General features: G+C 37.7%; 1 protein-coding gene across 4 annotated transcripts in view; it reads right to left on the bottom strand.

The window, feature by feature from the left end:
* The window catches only part of TRPC6 (transient receptor potential cation channel subfamily C member 6), a 134713-nt gene that overhangs the window by 28390 nt on the left and 86309 nt on the right, over positions 1 to 20014 (bottom strand). For all 4 annotated transcript variants that reach the window (XM_024115321.3, XM_024115319.3, XM_024115322.2 and 1 more), the window contains exons 3-5: positions 14883 to 15068; positions 12819 to 12983; positions 6422 to 6638 (exon numbers count right to left, since the gene is read on the bottom strand). In XM_024115321.3, the coding sequence (XP_023971089.1) occupies positions 6422 to 6638; positions 12819 to 12983; positions 14883 to 15068 (568 nt within the window). The remainder of the gene's footprint in view (positions 1 to 6421; positions 6639 to 12818; positions 12984 to 14882; positions 15069 to 20014) is intronic.

The following is a 20014-nucleotide window of genomic DNA, read 5'->3' as shown; positions in this document are numbered from 1 at the left end:
AAGTGCTCATGGAACATTCTCCAGGATAGATCATATCTTGGGTCACAAATCGAGCCTTGGTAAATTTAAGAAAATTGAAATCGTATCAAGTATCTTTACCGGCCACAACGCTATGAGATTACATATCAATTGCAGGAAAAGATCTGTAAAAAATACAAACACATGGAGGCTAAACAATACACTACTTAATAACGAAGTGATCACTGAAGAAATCAAAAAGGAAATAAAAAAATACCTAGAAACAAATGACAACAGAGACACGACAACCCAAACCCTATGGGATGCAGCAAAAGCAGTTCTAAGAGGGAAGTTTATAGCAATACAATCCTACCTTAAGAAACAGGAAACATCTCAAATAAACAACCTAACCTTGCACCTAAAGCAATTAGAGAAAGAAGAACATAAAACCCCCAAAGTTAGCAGAAGGAAAGAAATAATAAATATCAGGTCAGAAATAAATGAAAGAAACAATAGCAAAGATCAATAACAGTAAAAGCTGGTTCTTTGAGAAGATAAAGAAAATTGATAAACCATTAGCTAGACTCATCAAGAAAAAAAGGGAGAAGACTCAAATCAATAGAATTATAAATGAAAAAGGAGAAGTAACAACTGACACTGCAGAAATACAAAAGATCATAAGCTATTACTACAAGCAACTCTATGCCAATAAAGTGGACACCCTGGAAGAAATAGACAAATTCTTAGAAATGCACAACCTGCCAAGACTGAATCAGGAAGAAATAGAAAATATGAACAGACCAATCACAAGCACTGAAATTGAAACTGTGATTAAAAATCTTCCAACAAGCTAAAGCCCAGGACCAGATGGCTTCATAGGCGAATTCTATGAAACATTTAGAGAAGAGCTAACACCTATCCTTCTCAAACTCTTCCAAAAGACAGCAGAGGGAGGAACACTCCCAAACTCATTCTACGAGGCCACCATCACCTTGATACCAAAACCAGACAAAGATGTCACAAAGAAAGAAAACTACAGGCCAATATCACTGATGAACATAGATGCAAAAATCCTCAACAAAATACTAGCAAACAGAATCCAACAGCACATTAAAAGGATCATACACCATGATCAAGTGGGGTTTATCCCAGGAATGCAAGGATTCTTCAATATACGCAAATCAATCAACGTGATACACCATATCAACAAACTGAAGGAGAAAAACCATATGATCATCTCAATAGATGCAGAGAAAGCTTTTGACAAAATTCAACACCCATTTATGATAAAAACCCTGCAAAAAGTAGGCATAGAGGGAACTTTGAGACAAAAGACCTGTATGCAGAAAATTATAAGACACTGATGAAAGAAATTAAAGATGTTACAAATAGGGCTTCCCTGGTGGCTCAGAGGTTGAGAGTCCGCCTGCCTTTGCAGGGGACACGGGTTCGTGACCTGGTCTGGGAAGATCCCACATGCCGCAGAGAGGCTAGGCCTGTGAGCCTGCGTGTCTGGAGCCTGTGCTCTGCAACGGGAGAGACCACAGCAGTGAGAGGCCCTGTACCACAAAGAAAAAAAAGAAAAGATGATACAAATAGATGGAGAGATACCCAAAGCAATCTACAGATTAAATGCAATCCCTATCAAACTACCACTGGTGGAGAAAGGACAGCCTCTTCAATAATTGGTGCTGTGAAAACTGGACAGGTACTTATAACAGTATGAGATTAGAACACTCCCTAACACGATATACAAAAATAAGCTCAAAATGGATTAAAGACCTAAATGTAAGGCCAGACACTATCAAACTCTTAGAGGAAAACATAGGCAGAACACTCTATGACATAAATCACAGCAAGATCCTTTTTGACCCACCTCCTAGAGAAATGGAATAAAAACAAAAATAAACAAATGGGACCTAATGAAACTTAAAAGCTTTTGCACAGCAAAGGATACCATAAACAAGACCAAAAGACAACCCTCAGAATGGGAGAAAATATTTGCAAACGAAGCAACTGACAAAGGACTAATATCCAAAATTTATAAGCAACTCTTGCAGCTCAATAACAAAAAAACAAACAACCATGGAATATTACTCAGCCATAAAAAGAAACGAAATTGAGTTATTTCTAGTGAGGTGGATGGACCTGGAGTCTGTCATACAGAGTGAAGTAAGTCAGAAAGAGAAATATAAATACCGTATACTAACACATATATATGGAATCTAAGGGGAAAAAAAGGTCATGAAGAGCCTAGGGGTAAGACGGAAATAAAGACACAGACCTACTAGAGAATGGACTTGAGGATATGGGGAGAGGGAAGGGTAAGCTGTGACAAAGTGAGAGAGTGGCATGGACATATATACACTACCAAATGTAAAATAGATAGCTAGTGGGAAGCAGCCGCATAGCACAGGGAGATCAGCTCGGTGCTTTGTGACCACCTAGAGGGGTGGGATAGGGAGGGTGGGAGGGAGGGAGACGCAAGAGGGAAGAGATATGGGAACATATGTATATGTATAACTGATTCACTTTGTTATAAAGCAGAAACTAACACACCATTGTAAAGGGAAGAAATATGAGGACATATGTATATGTATAACTGATTCACTTTGTTATAAAGCAGAAACTAACATACCATTGTAAAGCAATTATACTCCAATAAAGATGTTAAAGAAAAATGATATCTCACCAAAGCTTAAAAAATAAAACAGATACAGAGAACTCTTCTGTTTGAAGGAAGAGTTCCCGTCTTATTTCCCCTGTGGACCCCCAGGAGCTGCCAAGCATAGATTGAAATCCCCCATCTATTCCAACTTCTCCAGCAAGAAGGGGACTTCTCCACGGGGTTGAGCCTCTTCTTGAATTCGTCCTGAATGACTATTTCTGAAGACGGCTCATCCCATTGTTGACTTTTTAGGAAGGATCCCTTCACTGTGGACCTGTCAGTGCTAATTCTGCCCTTGAGAGAAGAGAATGAGTCTGCTCTCTCTGCCTTTAAATTTCTTAAAACAAAACAGAATAAAACAAAGCACAAACACCTGTGCACTCATTAAATCTATGCTTCTACAGCAGAGGCAGTTTTCCCACAAAGCTAATAAAATTTAACCTTCAAGATGCCTTATCTGCCCAGGTTTCTCCTAGGGCTCTGTTTTGTCTTCTTTTTCTCTAAATGGGGCCCTCCAAATAACTGAACCTCAGGCTCCACAATCCCGGGGTTCTGCCCTACCTCCACACTCCAGAGTAAGCTTGCCCAGTTCCCACAAGTGCTGTTCCCTGGAAAAGCCACTCCCTTTTCTGGTTGCTTTCAATCTGGGATGCTCCCTAGTTTGTCAATTGCCTGCAGACAGGATGTGGCCAGAGCGTGGAGCAGGGATGTAATTACGGCCCTGCCTGCAGTCCTCTCCTTCTGTTGAAGGGTCAACCCAGCATTACATTTGCTTCCTCAGCAGCTCACACTGGACATTAAGTTAAAAAGTGCTCCTTAGGTGAAGTGTCATCAAGTGTGTCTCCCCCTCCCTGTGTTCCTGCTACTCTTCTCATTGGTTTCAGCTTGCCCTTCAGCCTTGTCAAGATCTCCTGGAATGTCAATTCCATCATCCAGCCTTTCAACTTTTTGTCTACTAAAAATTATATAAATTTGCTTTCTGTGACCAATAATGTCAGTCTTTTCCCTCAAACCAACTAGCATCTTGACCTAAGTAGTCCACTTCTTATTAATATTTCCAGAAAGTACAGCAACTGTCTTTCAAGAATAACTTCAAAAAGAAAAATAAATACCAGTGTCAGAAACTGAACCAGGAGTCTAATATATGCTACAAAGTATCAGCTGTCCATTCTGAGTTGTTCCTTGTTTTCCCTTTAAATGAATACTGTGAGATCAACTCTGAATCTCAACCACAAAGGTTATCCAGCCAGTTGTTCCAAGGAAAATGCTTTTATTCTTAAAATTAAAAGTTAACATTCTTGGTTTAGGTTTCCAAGTGGAAAAGGAAAAACTTCCAATGTTTATATTAAAATATTAGTATGAGGAGAGTCAATTATTTTTGATAAAGAATAAAATGAACATTCATTGTATTTTATCCTCACATAAAATTTAATGTTTTCAAAGTTTAATCTTGAACTGGTGTCATATCTTACTTAATATGTTTTCCATATAAAACACATGAACTCTTAATGAAGAGTTTAATAGTAATCATAGTTATCTGAAATTTATTAAACATTTCCTATGTGCCAAGTGCTGTAATATGTACTTTAAACATACTAACATTAAAAAAAAACCTATAACATATAGGCTCTTAGCTTGAGGTAAAGGCAATGTCCAAATGATCATTCTTATTTTAAATCAAATATTCAAAGTGAAATGTAATTTAGTTCTTATAAGCATTACGTTATAAGGTAAATATCAATTAAAGCTGAAAAGAAAAAGTGGAAAATCAAACTCTTCTTTATCTAAGGTTTACTTTAGTGATGCAATTCACATGTTAAGACACTATATTTCTCCTTGGAACATTTCCAGGAAATGAAGTGATTCAGAAGTTTTGAATAACTCTCAATGCTGTTGAATTACCTCATATGCATTTAAAATGATCATATGGTAATTTGTATAGTGCTTCGTAGTATTTCAATGGATCATCCTATCAGTCCCAGTATGAGGAAGCCAAGAAGACATCCCCTGCCCTAGAAGTGATATAAAACTGACTGCAGATGCTTCTCCAGATCACTGGAAGAGAACCAAGCTTATGGGCTACCAATGGTTTTGTATAAAGATTCCTTGAGCCTTCTTTTCTTGACACTCTCCACATTACACCCTAGGTGACTTCATGCATAGTCAGGGCCTTATGAAGATTCCTGAAACTTTATCCACAGCCTGGCTTCTCCCAGGGGTTGCATTTTAGTGGACATCTTCAACTGGAAATCCCATGGGCACTTCAAAGTCAATCACAACCCAAACTTACCTACCAGCTTTTCATTCTCCCAGTCTCAAGCATGATCTTCCCTCTATATTCTTCCTCCTAGAGACTTGCAGTCACCACCTAGTAATCCGAGGCAGAATCCACAGCTCTCCCTTTCCATGTACAATACATCACCAAGTTCTTTGAAGCGTGTCTTTTAAGAAGCTCTCCACTCCTTTCCCCACGCCCTGACTTCTGGCCCCATGTTCCTCACAGGGATCACTTCAATTGTCTCTCAGCCTCCACACTCACCCCTCCCCAAAGCCACCCTCTACCTCACAACCACTGTGACCTTTCTAAAATGTGATGGATCACATCACCAACAGCTGAAAATCATCCTCTGGCCATGTCACCACCCTTATCTCCCATCACCCACATCCATAAGTGAACCTGCATTATAGCTGGACCTAACACATGACTTTGCAAATGAGGTGCCAGCTGTCGACCTAGTTTCACACCTTTGCATCTAACATTTTGCATCCATGCCTCGTAGTGTCCTTACTCCCCATAAACACTCTGTAGGATTAACATGTCCTTATCTTCAAAGTCTCAGATTGAACATACTGTTCAGGGAGGCCTCCTTCGCCCCATCCACACCCCACCCCATTCAGATTTAGATGCCCAATCCATGTGTGTTCATAACACCCTAATAGCTCCTCAGTTACAGTATGTGTCACATAGGTTTTCTTTATTGATTTACTTATTGACCTGTCCCCTGCCCCCAGACTTAACTTCCTTGACAATAAAGACTGCATTTCATTCACTTCAGTATCCTCATTACCTAATGAGGGCACTTTGTTAGACAGCTATTAGGTAGGTAATAGCTACTGACTTTATTCATTCATAAATATCCAATTAAAATATCTTTCATTTGCATTATATTTAATGACAAGCCATATGGATGATTGATTCTAAAGACAAACAGCATAGTAATTAAGACCACATTCCCTCTGTTTCACTTACCATCTGGGAGATCTAAAGCAAATTACTTAATCCTCACATTAATGCTGTAGTGTAGACATTATTATATGACAGACTGGACCACTAAGGCACAAAAAGAGTGTGTGATATGATGTATGTAAAGTGATTTGTACCAAGTGATTCTTGGTACATAACAAATGTTCAATAGACGTGAGTGGCTACTACCTTCAGTTCCTATTAAATTACAAGGTAAAATCATGTGATTATTTTTAAACTTGAAGTCACAGCTCTCCTAAAACATGAATGGCAGTTTTTCATCACTGGCAGGGTTTGATTCATACTATCCTGTTCATTTTCTTCCTGGGTTTTTCTTGGAAATCTAAAAAGCATGTGGCATGTGAGAAGACTGGTACTGATAATGATCGCAAGATAACTGTGCTTTAAAAACAACAACAAAAAATCATGCTGTGTGGAGCATTGTATCATGCTGTATACATCTGTATAACTGATGTGTGAGGGAATCAGTGTCATTCAGTCCTACTGCTAAGGCTGTAAAAATAAATGATGACAGAAAAATCAGTCTTTACCTATTACCCAGGAAATAATGAGCATCTCCATCCATGAGAAGCAGGAGGTTTTCATCCTGAACAGCTGTTTTGCATTATCTGTGCTGGTTTCATTAGGAAGGAGTTTGGTGCCTTCAAATCTGTCAGCTGCATTCATGACTAGTAGCCCCAGAAAAATGGTGAAGGAGGCTGCATGTGCTACAAACTTCATGAATGGGCCACGCATTATCTTCCCCATCTGCCACAACACACACCAAAAGAAAATCTTAGCTTTGTTCCGTACATTTTGCAAAACACACATGCATATACACAAGAATAAATATCTGTGCACTCCAATGTTCTCCTAAGATAATTATGTACCTTTATATAACTAATAATAGAAAAATAATTCCTTATGCTGATATAAAATTTTGGTCACGTTGCTCAGCTACATATGCTGATATTCTGGATTGATAGTTAAATAAATAAATTTCTATTAAATGACATTTAAGTTCTTAAGATATTATATATAATACTGACAAAATATTTTATGAATATAATAATGACAAAAGGCAGAGCATAGTATCAAAATTACTCATAAAAAGAAAACTAATTTAGTGGGTGTGAAGTATTGAGGAAGCAGCAATGAAAATATTAATCTGAATCTGCTTTACAATGTATACACCCTTGGTTGATATTTGTCTGCTTGTTGTCCTCATGTGTATTTCACTGACATGGGTGCAAATCAGGCTTCAAGTGATGCTGTAAATGGAGTAAGAGTCAGGAGTACCAAGAAGAGAACTCCCAGCCCAGGACAGGACAGCAGGGCAGTTCCCATCACGTACTGGAAAGATGTCCTGGAATGACACTGGATTGAAAAAAGTCCAAGTGTTTTTTTTTTTTCCTTTTACGTCTCTAAATCTTTAAATATGGGATAGGAGCAAAAGGTTAAAACATTTGGTCTCGCGTTGGGAAGGGAGTTTTGAGGAAGAATGGGTGAATTCACTGGAGCTGGCCCAGGCGATGGAAACCAAGTAGGGGGTGGGTCTCAAGGGCAGAGGGTGGAAACGGGGACTCAACGGGACCAGTTTGTAAGGGTGGCTGTAGGGTCTTCAAACCGTTTTTTATATTTTCAGAAGCCTATCGGAAAGCACTTTATATTTGCTGTTCATAGGCTTCGGGAAAAGGTTTAAAAAAATGTTGTGTGGGATTTTTTGGCTAGAATTGCATCAGTGTGGCAAGAAATGCAGATTGACAATTACATACATCTCTGGTCACATAACCAACACATTTTAGGTTCAGGTTCCAGTTTTATTCCCTCATTATCTGAGTAGCAATGAGTGAATTTCCTAAATTATGTGAAAGTCAGATTCTTCATATGAAATATGGAGACAATAAAAGCTCTTGTGTATCTATCGTACAGGAATCATTTCCATCTGAGATGCACGAATCCTAGCTGGGACAGAGGGATGGTGTGTGCCCAGGATGTGTCTCAAGGGCTCTGTGTATCCCCTGTAATGGTAAACAAAACTCAAATACATGTATGCAAGGACTTTTTCTTAGGAGAGGGCCAATAGCTTTCAACAGCTTTTCAAACGAGCTTATTATTACAGAAAAATGTAAAAACTAATAATAATACCACCAACACTTGGCCAGTACTTGTATGTACTGTTTTAAGTGCTTTACCCTGTTAATTTCATAATATAATTACAACAATACAAAGCAGTATATGCTGCTGAAATGCCCATTTTATGGATGAAGAAACTGAGGAAGTGAGGTCCAGAAACTAGCTTAAAGGTCACACAGCTTATAAGTGGTAGAGCTGGAATCTGAACCCAGGCATACTTGTTTGAATTAATGTTTCTATTTGGTTTACAAAACAAGTTGGTATTTTTTCATTGAAGTACATACATATGTAAATTCTTAGAGAACAAACGGTTCTAAGATTTTAAAAAGCTAAATGCTATAATGGAAGGAATGTAATCAGTGTTCTCTGTTCCTACACACTTTATCTGTCTATATGGTCTTCAAAATCATAAAATTTAGAGCTAGGATGAATCACATAGTTTAGTCCCTTCTCTCTTGATATTTAGAGTCTTAGGCCAGGCAGAATATCAGGGTGTGCATGTGCGTGCATGCATGCATGTGTGTGTGTGTGTGTGTGTGTGTGTGTTTATCTAGATCAATAGATCAATCGCTCTATCTATCTAGTTTTAAGCCAATGGATCTATACAGTTAGATACATTGCAGACCCAATCCAAGGTTACTTTGTAAAAGGTTGCTGTAAAAATGTCCAAAAACCATACTTCCATACGTAAATGCTCATTAGATTGAATCAAAGAGTATTTTTTGTGTTTTTTTAAGATCTTGTTTAAATAGAACTCTCAAATAAAGTTAAAACAAATGGGAGAGAAAGTAGGCTTGATTTTCTTTTGCCTATTGTCCTTAGCAATGTTTTCTAAAAAAATATGGACTATTAAAAACTGAACATTAATGCGACTTTAATTTCTTTTCCTATGGTGTGCCACATATACAATTTTTATTCTACATTTGCTTTATATACAATTTATTGTAATCATGGCTATTTAATCATGTTTTATATAAGATTTAATCACGTGTACAAGATTTATTTAATCATTTATTGCAAGGTTCAATATCTTCCTGGTGAAAAGAGCTATTATTATAAATATTAAGCCAATTTTTTAAAGTTCTCAGTTTATCTGACTGTTGTGGAAAACTGGGATTGGGGCATTGACTATTAGTAGTGAAAACTTATTTATTCCCTGCTTTGTTCAGGAGAGAATCAGAAGCAGCCTTCAAAATACAAAATTACAAAAAACTCAAGAGAGCACAAATTAAAATAGGAGAAGGAGAAGAGAAAAAGCTGGAGACATAAAATGGGGTGAGAATAAAGCTACCCACATTAGAGCGTGCCTCAAGCCTGAGAGGTCTGGAACTTGAGTTCAGCTGTCTGGACACATCTAAAGCCAACATTCAGTTATTCAGGGCACGGTGTCTGATCTGCCCCTCACTCCTGACCTGCCTCACCTTCCTTCTTCCCTGGGTTCCTGGTTCTTACACAATATGACTCCTTTATTTTATTCAGAAGGGAGAGAAGAGAATCAAACCAGGTACTTTTGTTGCTTACTAAATATATACTACCAAACGTAAAATACATAGCTAGTGGGAAGCAGCCACATAGCACAGGGAGATCAGCTCAGTGCTTTGTGACCACCTAGAGGGGTGGGATAGGGAGGGTGGGAGGGAGAAGCAAGAGGGAGGATATATGGGGATATATGTATAGCTGATTCACTTTGTTATAAAGCAGAAACTAACACACCATTGTAAAGCAATTATACACCAATAAAGATGTTTAAAAAATAATAATAAATAAATAAAATTTTAAAAATAGAAAACAAGTAAACACATAAACCAAAAACAAACAAAAAGTTGGTTGACAGGAAACTAAAATGGTGTGTTTGGATAGTCATATCTTCTATTTCTTTTTACAAATCATTGAGAGTTGTGTTTCTCTTTAAACTAAAGGAGATTCTGGCACCACTCAATGGACTTTATGAACTCAAGTGAGTTATTCATTTTAGTAAAATTTGTCATCTATATATTCTGTGACGTAAACAGATTTCTAAAAAAAATAACTGTAAAGAAAAATTGAACAAGGTGAAAAATTGATGTACCTGGAAAAATGACTGAAAGTAAGCACTGAAAGAAATACCTGCTTTTAAATATTATATCATACTCTTTTTAAGTATTTACTGATGATCAAATAACTATCAAATACCAATAGTAGCAGAAAAGGTTGAAGATAGCTTAAGCCAAATGATTTGAAATCACAGCATGACCTATTTTTACTATAATGAGTATAAAACACATTTGGGTTATCGTGGAAAAAGAGAACAAGTAAGGATAGAAAGAATTTCTTAAAGAAAAGAGCAGACTTGAAAGAAAACCAAACTTTAAATAGAAACAGGGACTCTATCAAGGTGCATAGGTCTGCAATTTGATCTCGCTTAATTTTCATGGATGCTTTGGAATTTTTTAATATTTTAAATAAAAGCATCAATATAGCTTGAGCAATCTCCCCCCCAATTTAAAAAAATCAATTATCTAAACTGTAAATAATATTTATATATATCACTAAAGGGAAAAATGTAAAATAGATTTTATCATCATGCTTCAAACATTAAAGAACAGTAAAATAGATTTTAGATATGAAAAAAAAACCTCGACAGTGTCCTTTTAATTTGATTATTTGCCTCAGGGTTCATAAACGAGGATGGAAAACAGATGCCAGAAAGAAACATGGCCAGGGAAGAAGAAATAGTGAAGGAAATCAGGTTAATTAGGATTCAATCAAAATTTAAGAAATGTGCAACTCTAAGGGCTGCCAAAACTTGTCTGTCAAAACACCAAACACTCTGGAAGGCATTATGCTTTTTTTTTTTTTTTTTTTTTGGCTGTATGCGGGCCTCTCACTGTTGTGGCCTCTCCGGTTGTGGAGCACAGGCTCCGGACGCGCAGGCTCAGTGGCCATGGCTCACGAGCCTAGCCACTCCGCGGCATGTGGGATCTTCCCGGACGGGGGCACGAACCCGTATCCCGTACATCGGCAGGCGGACTCTCAACCACTGTGCCACCAGGGAAGCCCGGCATTATGCTTTTGAACTCACTGGATATGGGGAGGCACAATTATTCACTTTAGAAGAGATATTATAATTTAACTGATCACAGAGTAATAACAAGGATAATTCAGAACACTCCCCCACTTTTAATTCAGCTTAAATCTCTGAAGACCCAGGAAATATGAGTAGAAGCAGAACAGAGGCTACATACATAGATGTAGCCTATTTTCTAGTAAGGAGAATTAATTCTTTTTTCAAAGTGAAATCTGTCATTCCTATGAAAAAGGGAAGAAAAGAAAAATCTTAACTTTCTAGAAAAAACTCCATGCTATAAATTTCTAATTCTAGTAAATATCACTATTTTCATTTTATTTTCCTCCTTTATATTTTATTTATAAATATATAAGGCCAACTTTTGGCCTTATATATTTAAGGGAAAAACATTTATAATGACAGATTTTACCCTCAGGAGAAAATGCCAAGTTTCCAGCAGTTCCTACCATCATCAATGGAAGTAATTATGAAGTTCCCACTATGTAAGGCTTTGCACCAGCTTCCTACCATAAGCCACTTACTAACATTCCTATAAGGTTAAAGCACCAGATATATGACTAAGTAATAATAAGAAGAAAAAATATGTTGGTGATATATGTCTTTGCACCCACATGTTACAAATATTTGAAAATGAGTCATGCCCAGATTTAACAACAGCAAGTGATTCAACTGGCATATCTACATGGCACATAAATAGATGGTCCAGCAGACCTTTTAGCCACATAGCTTTAGAATTATTTCAGTCTGACTCTAAGAGTTGAAACTTAGTTCCAGAAATGTGGCTTCAAAAACATGAAGAATAAGATTGTTGGCAATGCAGGGCAGACAAATCTCTATGCTTGTTAACAGAATGACAGGTCAACACTTTCCAAACTTCTGTCGCACTAATGAAAGTCTAGGTCCATCTGAACAAATTAATTTCATCAAATTCTGGGCAGAGTTTGCCAAAAACAAAAAAACACAAAAAAACAGGCTATCTTTTTTTTTGTTCTTGTTGGAACGCGGACCTCTCGCTGTTGCGGCCTTTCCCGTTGTGGGGCACAGGCTCCGGACGCGCAGGCTCGGCGGCCATGGCTCACGGGCCCAGCCGCTCTGCGGCATGTGGGATCTTTCCAGACCGGGGAACGAACCCGTGTCCCCTGCATCGGCAGGCGGACTCTCAACCACTGCGCCACCAGGGAAGCCCCAAAACAGGCTATCTTTGTTGTCAGGTTACAATGTACTCTGTCCTTAAAACAAATAGCCTTCATTGAAACGAGCATTATAGTAATATTTACACAATTGTCCTTTATTTATATTAAGATTTTTCTGGTCATATTCGCTAAAATAAATACAAAACAAAAACTTTCATCTCAAATTTTGCCAGAGGAGAAATAACAAAAGGAAACATGTTCTTTTAGGGTGTTATTTGAGATATCTGCTCAATGCATACCTCATCAAAAATTTAAAAATATATGCATAGGCGTAACTAGAGAGAAGATAAATAGGAAATATACTGAGGTTTTCTTTTGCATATTAATAGTGGTAATATTACAAGTGAATTTTCTCTTTCCATTGCTTTCTTTATTTCTTATAGCAAATATGTTATTTTTATAATATTAAAAACAATACGATTATTTAAACCCAACTCTGACTTCCCTGAAATTTTTATTTGGAAAATAGAATTTTCTTTGCTTAACTGGCTCTGATATATAAACCAAATACACTTCTAGGAGCTAACAGAGGTGCAGGCTTCACAGACATACCTTGCTGCATGGAGCAAACCAGTAAATGAGAGCCAGGAAAGGCAGTCCGATGGCAACGGCGAGGACCACAAGAAACTTGACTGCCATGGTCTGCTGCCGCAAACCGGAAAGGTTCTCATACCATATGGACAGAAGCTGCTGTTGACAGTTCGGATGAGCTACAAACTAGCAGGGGAGTGACAAAACATTTAACAGCTTGATTAAAGATTCAGCATAAACTCTTTTCTTGCATTCTAATATTATGTTCTGTTCTTGCCCATGAAAAATATTGTTAAAATTAAAGAACAAATGTAAAATATCTAGTGGGCAGGTATCAAGCAAGATGGCAGGGGGTTCTAATATGTATTACATAAATTCAAAGATTCCAACTTTTGCTTTATGACTAACAGGTTTTCTTTCAAAGCACAAACAAATTTTGGAAATTTAATATTGGAAAAAGATTCATCAATATTTTACAAAAGGAATTTTATGATTATATGTTTTTTTTCCATCTAGAAGGAGTGATATAAAGATCCTGCTAGATCAGATGTCTAAATACTTTTTTTTTAAAGTATACGACCTTTTCTGCACTGACCTAAAATGCTAAACTTATTTTATACTAGGCTCCCATTTGCATATGGATCTTTTTCTAGACTGCCTATTCTATTCCACTGATATTTCTTTTTATTCCTGCACCATAAACTCTTTCAATTAAGAAAACTTTATAATTAAATTTCACTCTTTATTTTTCAGAATTTTTTATTCTTACATATTTATTGCTTACAAATGAACCCTACATATGACAGAGAGCTGCATTATTTAATATACAAAAAGCAACAACTCAAAATAACAATTGGTAAAGAATATTAAAAATTAGACAAAGGACAGGTTATATAAAGGAACTAAAAATGTTTCTTAAGGATGGTTAACCTGGAAGATAATTAAATCAAGATACAATGTTTGTCTTCTCAGAATGGTAAGGTTTAATAATACCCATTATGTAGCACAGGGAGATCAGCTCGGTGCTTTGCGATGACCTAGAGGGGTGGAATAGGGAGGATGGGAAGGAGGCTCAAGAGGGAGGGGATATGGGGACATGTGTATGCATATGGCTGATTCACTTTGTTGTGCAACAGAAACTAACATAGTATTGTGAAGTAATTATACTCCAATAAAGATCTATTTTAAAAAAAGAAAAAATAATAATAATACCCATTATGAGTGGAAGAAATAATCCCTCTCACACACTGTTGACGTGTGCAAACTGGTGCACCTTTTCTGAAGGGAAATTTAGCAAGTGTTTTGAAATAACAAAAAAATAAAGAAAATAATAAACACCCTTAAATAGTAAACTGACTAAAAGAACATAACGGTATAAATAAACATAACGATATGCAGCCTTTGAAAAGATTAAGTGGATGTTTATTTACTGATATGTGAAGATGTCCAAGGTATAAATTTATGGAGAGAAATATAATATTGATTAACTACTCTCCGTTAAGAATTGAGAAGACAGAAAGAGGGCATGTCTATATTGTTTGAAAGCTTACCATAAGTCTGTGTTACTTTTATTAGAAAACCTACTTTTAAAAACTGTTTTTTTTTAAAGATATCTTACATAACCTAAGAAAGCAGTCAAGGATAGGGGGCACCGCATGAAGACAGAGATAAAAATACTCCACAAATAAAGATGAAGGAGATTCAAATGCTCTAAAGAAGGAATAGAAGGCATTGGTCTGGAATTGGAATATATTAACAAATGCGAAAACCGAGTTGGGTCTTAAATAATGATGTTCCTATCCTATAACAAATGCCTTGTAATTTGAACACACAAAGTCATTTTTATATCATTAGTTAAGTAAAATAAAGTGTCAATCAATCACTACATAAACAAGTCTAGGTTTTAAAGACTGGCATTAGTGTAGGTTAAATGCCTCACAACCAGGCACTTAGAATTGTTAGAGAACCTACCTAGTGCAATTAATTAGAAAAACCCAGCTCAAGCTAATTATGCCAACTCTTCATCCTGATTTAGCACCAATAAAAACTGAAATAATGTAAAAGGGGTTTCAGGCCTGACCTTACTTTTTTTACGTCATATTTAATGGCAAGTTTTAAACGGCTGAGATTTGGACGACCGTGATCTCCACCACTGTGGTGTATTTCAACATCCCCGTTCAGAATGGCCTCTACTTCTTCAGTATTTCTGCACAGATCGAGGAGTCCAACAACAAAATCTTTGCACTGCATTGACAGTTTTTTGTAGTCATTCTAGGAAAGACAAAGCAAAGCAAAAAACAATAATGTAGAAGTAGCAAATTTTACTATGTTATGCTGCAGAATTTATCAGTGATTTGACGGTCTGTAGAGGAAAACACCTCTATTTTTAGGTTTACTATTCTTTTAACATCTTCAATTGCTGTTCTGCTGAGCGATCTCTGAAATATCTTAGCACAATAAAGATTTTCTTTATATTCTGAAAGAGGAAATTTGTCTAAAACAACCAAAGTTATCAAAAAGTACTGCACTGTGCCAAACTCATCTGCTGATTCAGGAAAAATATAAAGTAAACAACGTTTCCCACAGCATGCTCATACTATTTTGCATACATATATCTCTTATGTTCATAACTTCATCAGCTAGGCACATAATATATATTTGCTAGACAAAAGCAAACATATATCACTTATCTATTTACTAAATTGTTACCAAGGAACTTTATGTACCAAACACAGTGTCAAAAGATGAGATCTAATATAAAGTCTGCAAATTGAGATTCTTCTCTTTGGAGAAAAGGAAATTTAATGAAAATGCTTTCACTGTAATTTATTGCTGATGAACTAATGGTAGTTTGGGAGGATTTAGAGAGTACGGATCATATTTAAACACCAAAAACTCATTTTGAACTTACATACACCATGCATTCATATCTTCATTCAGGTCTTTTTGATATTTCCTTCCTCTTTATTCTCTTACATTGAAATAAGGCCATTTATAACCCAATGTTAATAAAGAAAACCTATTAGCTAGAACTTATTGCATTCCAAGTGGATCATATCATCATTTAATCTTCACAGTTGCCTTGATTACTTAGGTTAAATAATATGTCCAAGATCATGCAGCCACTAAGTATCAAAATGAGGCTTTAAACATAACCCTGTTTTGCTCTAAACCCTCTGCCTGTAAGAATTATGCCACTTTGTCTTTTTGTAGAATGCTTCTCTATTTTGATCTATGAAGAACTGGGAGGCAAGCCAGGGAAATACTAGTCCCATTTTGCACATCAAAAGACTAAGGTCCCTTAAGGTCACTGCCTCCATGGCAGAGTTTACTCTTAAAGCCAGCTTTGCAGGTCCAGAATTAGTTGTCTCCTCCATCTTGAAGCCACCATTGTGTTGTAGGATAAAAAGATTCCTTGCAGGGGGAGTTAAGATAGCAGAGGAGTAGAAGGACGTGGAGTTCATCTCTCCCCACGATGCATCAGGAATACATCTACAGATGCAACAACTCTCACAGAATACCAGCTGAACACTAGCAGAAGACCTTCAACACAAAAAAGGACTATAAAGATCCCTGAATAACTGGGTAGGATGAAAAAAAGGAGGGAGAAAGAAGAGGACAGGAAGCAGGACAGGACCTGCACCTCAGGGCAGGGGAGCTGAAGCAGAGGAGAGATTCCCGAATTCAGGGAAACCCCCCCTCCGACAGGGAAATCGATTGGGACAGAAGGGAAAATCATTTGAGGCTGTCAGAAGAGGGTGAAGCGGCCAATCTATGGCTGACGGGACAGAGTGAGAAATATACAGGTGGTCTGTACCACAGCCCTATGTGCCCCAGACTGGGACATGTGTTCACAGGTGTGCAAGGGGGTTGGGAGCTGGACTGTGTGGATTGGAGAACAGACCCGGAGTGAGAACTGCTGCTGGCTGTGGGGAGACAGACTGAGGGGATGGGAGGGAGGAAATCCGCAGCAGGGAATGCCTATGGAGGAAGACTGGACTTCCATGGAAACAGGGTGCTATTGCTGAGTCCCACACATGGGGAGGAGCTGCTACTGTAACCTCTCTCTCCCCACACACTGGCACCAATAAAAGAAGCCCTCTCAGGGCTGGCCCTCACATGCCTTATGCTGAGCACCAGAAAAGGCCCTCACTTGGGCCATATCTCTTGTGCCCATGGCTGCCAGCTTCCCTGTGCATTTGGTGCCACCAGGGGCCCTGTGATCCAAGCAGCCATACCACCTCTGCACCCGGTCCTCACAGAGGCAGACCCAAGAGCTCCAAGGCAGCCTCAGGACAGACTCCTGTGGGTAGACCACAGGGAGAGGTGGGGATAAAACCAAAGCTGAACCTCAGGAACAGGGCGACTAAGGAAGAAGATCAAAAATCTTTCCATCAGCTGTTCAAGCTGCAGATTAAATCCCCGTGATCAGCTAGGTAGACCCTGTGTCTATGGAATATCTGAGTAGACAATGAGTGTTCCCACAAACGAAAAAATTCTAGCTCTGGCAGCTGTGGACTTTGGGGGCCAGCACAGGCAGTAATTGGGCCCAATCAGAGTCTGAGTGGTTCCCACAGGGCCCACAGCAAGTTCAGAGACCAGCCCAGAGGCAGAGGAGGGCCTCTTGGGGAGGCAGAGTTGGGCTGTGTCTCACGACATGTGCAAGGACACTTACACTGGAGACCCCGGGGAAACATAATTATTACTATGAATTTTATCATGTTTTCATTCATTCTGTTGTTGGTTTTGGCTTTTTTGTTTGTTTCTTTTTCTTTCCTTTTTTGTTTGTGGTTGTTACTGTTTTAGTTTTTTTTTTTTTTAGTCTTTTGTGTTATAATTTTTAATATATATTTCTATTTTTACTTTGCTTTTCTGCTGTTATATGTTCTTTTCCCTAATTTTTTTCTTCTTCTTTTTACTTAATATATTATTTATTTTAAAAAATTTCCATTTCTACTTTGCTTTTCTGTTGTCCTGTGTTTTTTCCCCTTTTATTTTATTTTATTATTATTTTTTAAATCCTTTTTATTAGTTCTGTTACCTTACTTTATTCTTCAGTTGGCACACTGCTTTGGTTTTGTGTTTTTGTTAGTTTTGATCCTAATTGTTTGATTTTGCCTTTGAGTTCCTCTGTCTGGTTGTTCTTTGTTTTTTGTTTTATTTGGTTCTATTTTTATTTCTTTTGTATGTGTGTGTGTTTCCTTGCTTCTGTTTTTGTTTGACTTTAATTTTTACCATTTGTCTGGGGTTTTGTTAGTCTTTTTTTTTTTAATCCCCTTTATTGTGGGAACGAGTGACTTGCAGGGTCTTGGTTCCTCGACGGGAAGTCGGGTCTGAGGCTTTGGGGTGGGAGCACTGAGTCCAGGAAGCTAGAGTCCAGGACCACTAGAGAATTCCTGGCCCCAGGGAAGATTAATTGCCAAGAGCTCTCATGGAGGCCTCTATCTGAATCCAAGACCCTGTTCCACCCAAATGCCAGCAGTTCCCAGCGCTGTACGCTTCACACAAAAAAACAAACAAGACAGGAACACAAACCCACCCATCAGCACACAGACTACCTAAAGTCATACTAAGCTCACAGATACCCCAAAACACACCACCTGACATAGCCCTGCTCAGCAGAGGGAAAAGACTCAGCTCCACCTACCAGAACACAGGTACCAGTCCCTTCCATCAGGAAGCCTACACAAGCCACTGGACCAACCTCTCCACTGAGGGCAGAGAACAGCAGGAAGAGGAACTATGAACCTGCAGCCTAGGGAAAGGAGACCTCAAATACTGTAAATCAGACAAAATGAGAAGACAGAGAAATATCTTGAGGCAAAGGAGCAAGATAAAAACCCACAGATCAAATAAATGAAGAAGAAATAGGCAAACTACCTGAAAAAGAACTCAGAGTAATGATAGTAAAGATGATCTTGGAAATAGAATAGAGAAAATACAAGAAATGTTTAACAAGGACCTAGAAGAACTAAAGAGCAAACCAACAGTAATGAACAACACAATAGCTAAAATTAAAAATACTCTAGAAGGAATCAATAGCATAACTGAGGCAGGAGAACAAATAAATAAGCTGGAAGATAGAATGGTGGAAATAACTGCTGCAGAGCAGAATAAAGAAAAAGGAATGAAAAGAATGGAGGACAGTCTCAGAGACCTCTGGGACAACATTAAGTGCACCAAATTTCGAATTATAGGCATCCCAGAAGAAGAAATAAAGAAAGGGTCTGAGAAAATATTTGAAGAGATTTTAGTTGAAAACTTACCTAACATGGGAAAGGAAATAGTAAATCAAGTTCAGGAAGTGCAGAGAGTCCCATACAGGATAAATGCAAGGAGAAACACGCCAAGATACACATTAATCAAACTGTCAAAAATTAAATACAAAGAAAACATATTAAAAGCAGCAAGTTTCAGATTTGACAGAGAAATCAAAAGCTTCACAGACAAGTAAAAGTTAAGAGAATTCAGCACCACCAAACCAGCTTTACAACAAATGCTAAAGGAACTCCTCTAGGAAGGAAACAAAAGGCAAGAAAAAGACGTATAAAAACAAACTCAAAACAATTAAGAAAATGGTAATAGAAACATACATATCAAATATTACCTTAAATGTAAATGGATTAAATGCTCCAACCAAAAGACACAGACTGGCTGAATGGATACAAAAACAAGACCTGCATATATGCAGTCTACAAGAGACCCACTTCAGATCTAGGCACACATACAGATTGAAAGTGAGGGGATGGAAAAAGATATTCCATGCAAATGGAAATCAAAAGAAAGTTGGAGTAGCAAGATTCATATCAGAAAAACTGACTTTAAAATAAAGACTATTACAAGAGACAAGGAAGGACACTACAAAATGATCAAGGGATCAATCCAAGAAGAAGATATAACAATTGTAAATGTTTATGCATCCAACATAGGAGCACCTCAATACATACGGGAAATGCTAACAACCATAAAAGGGGAAATCAACAGTAACACAATAATAGTAGGGGACTTGAACACCCCACTTACACCAACAGACAGATCAACCCAGATGAAAATAAATAAGGAAACACAAGCTCTAAATGACACATTAAACCCACAGCCAACATCATTCTCAATGGTGAAAAACTGAAACCATTTCCACTAAGATCAGGAACAAGACAAGGGTGCCCACTCTCACCACTCTTATTCAACATAGTTTTGGAAGTTTTAGCCACAGCAAT

This window comes from Physeter macrocephalus, chromosome 16 (genome assembly GCF_002837175.3).
Source record: "Physeter macrocephalus isolate SW-GA chromosome 16, ASM283717v5, whole genome shotgun sequence".
Classification (NCBI taxonomy): Eukaryota; Metazoa; Chordata; class Mammalia; order Artiodactyla; family Physeteridae; genus Physeter; species Physeter macrocephalus.
This window is presented reverse-complemented; position numbering and strand designations above follow the sequence as displayed.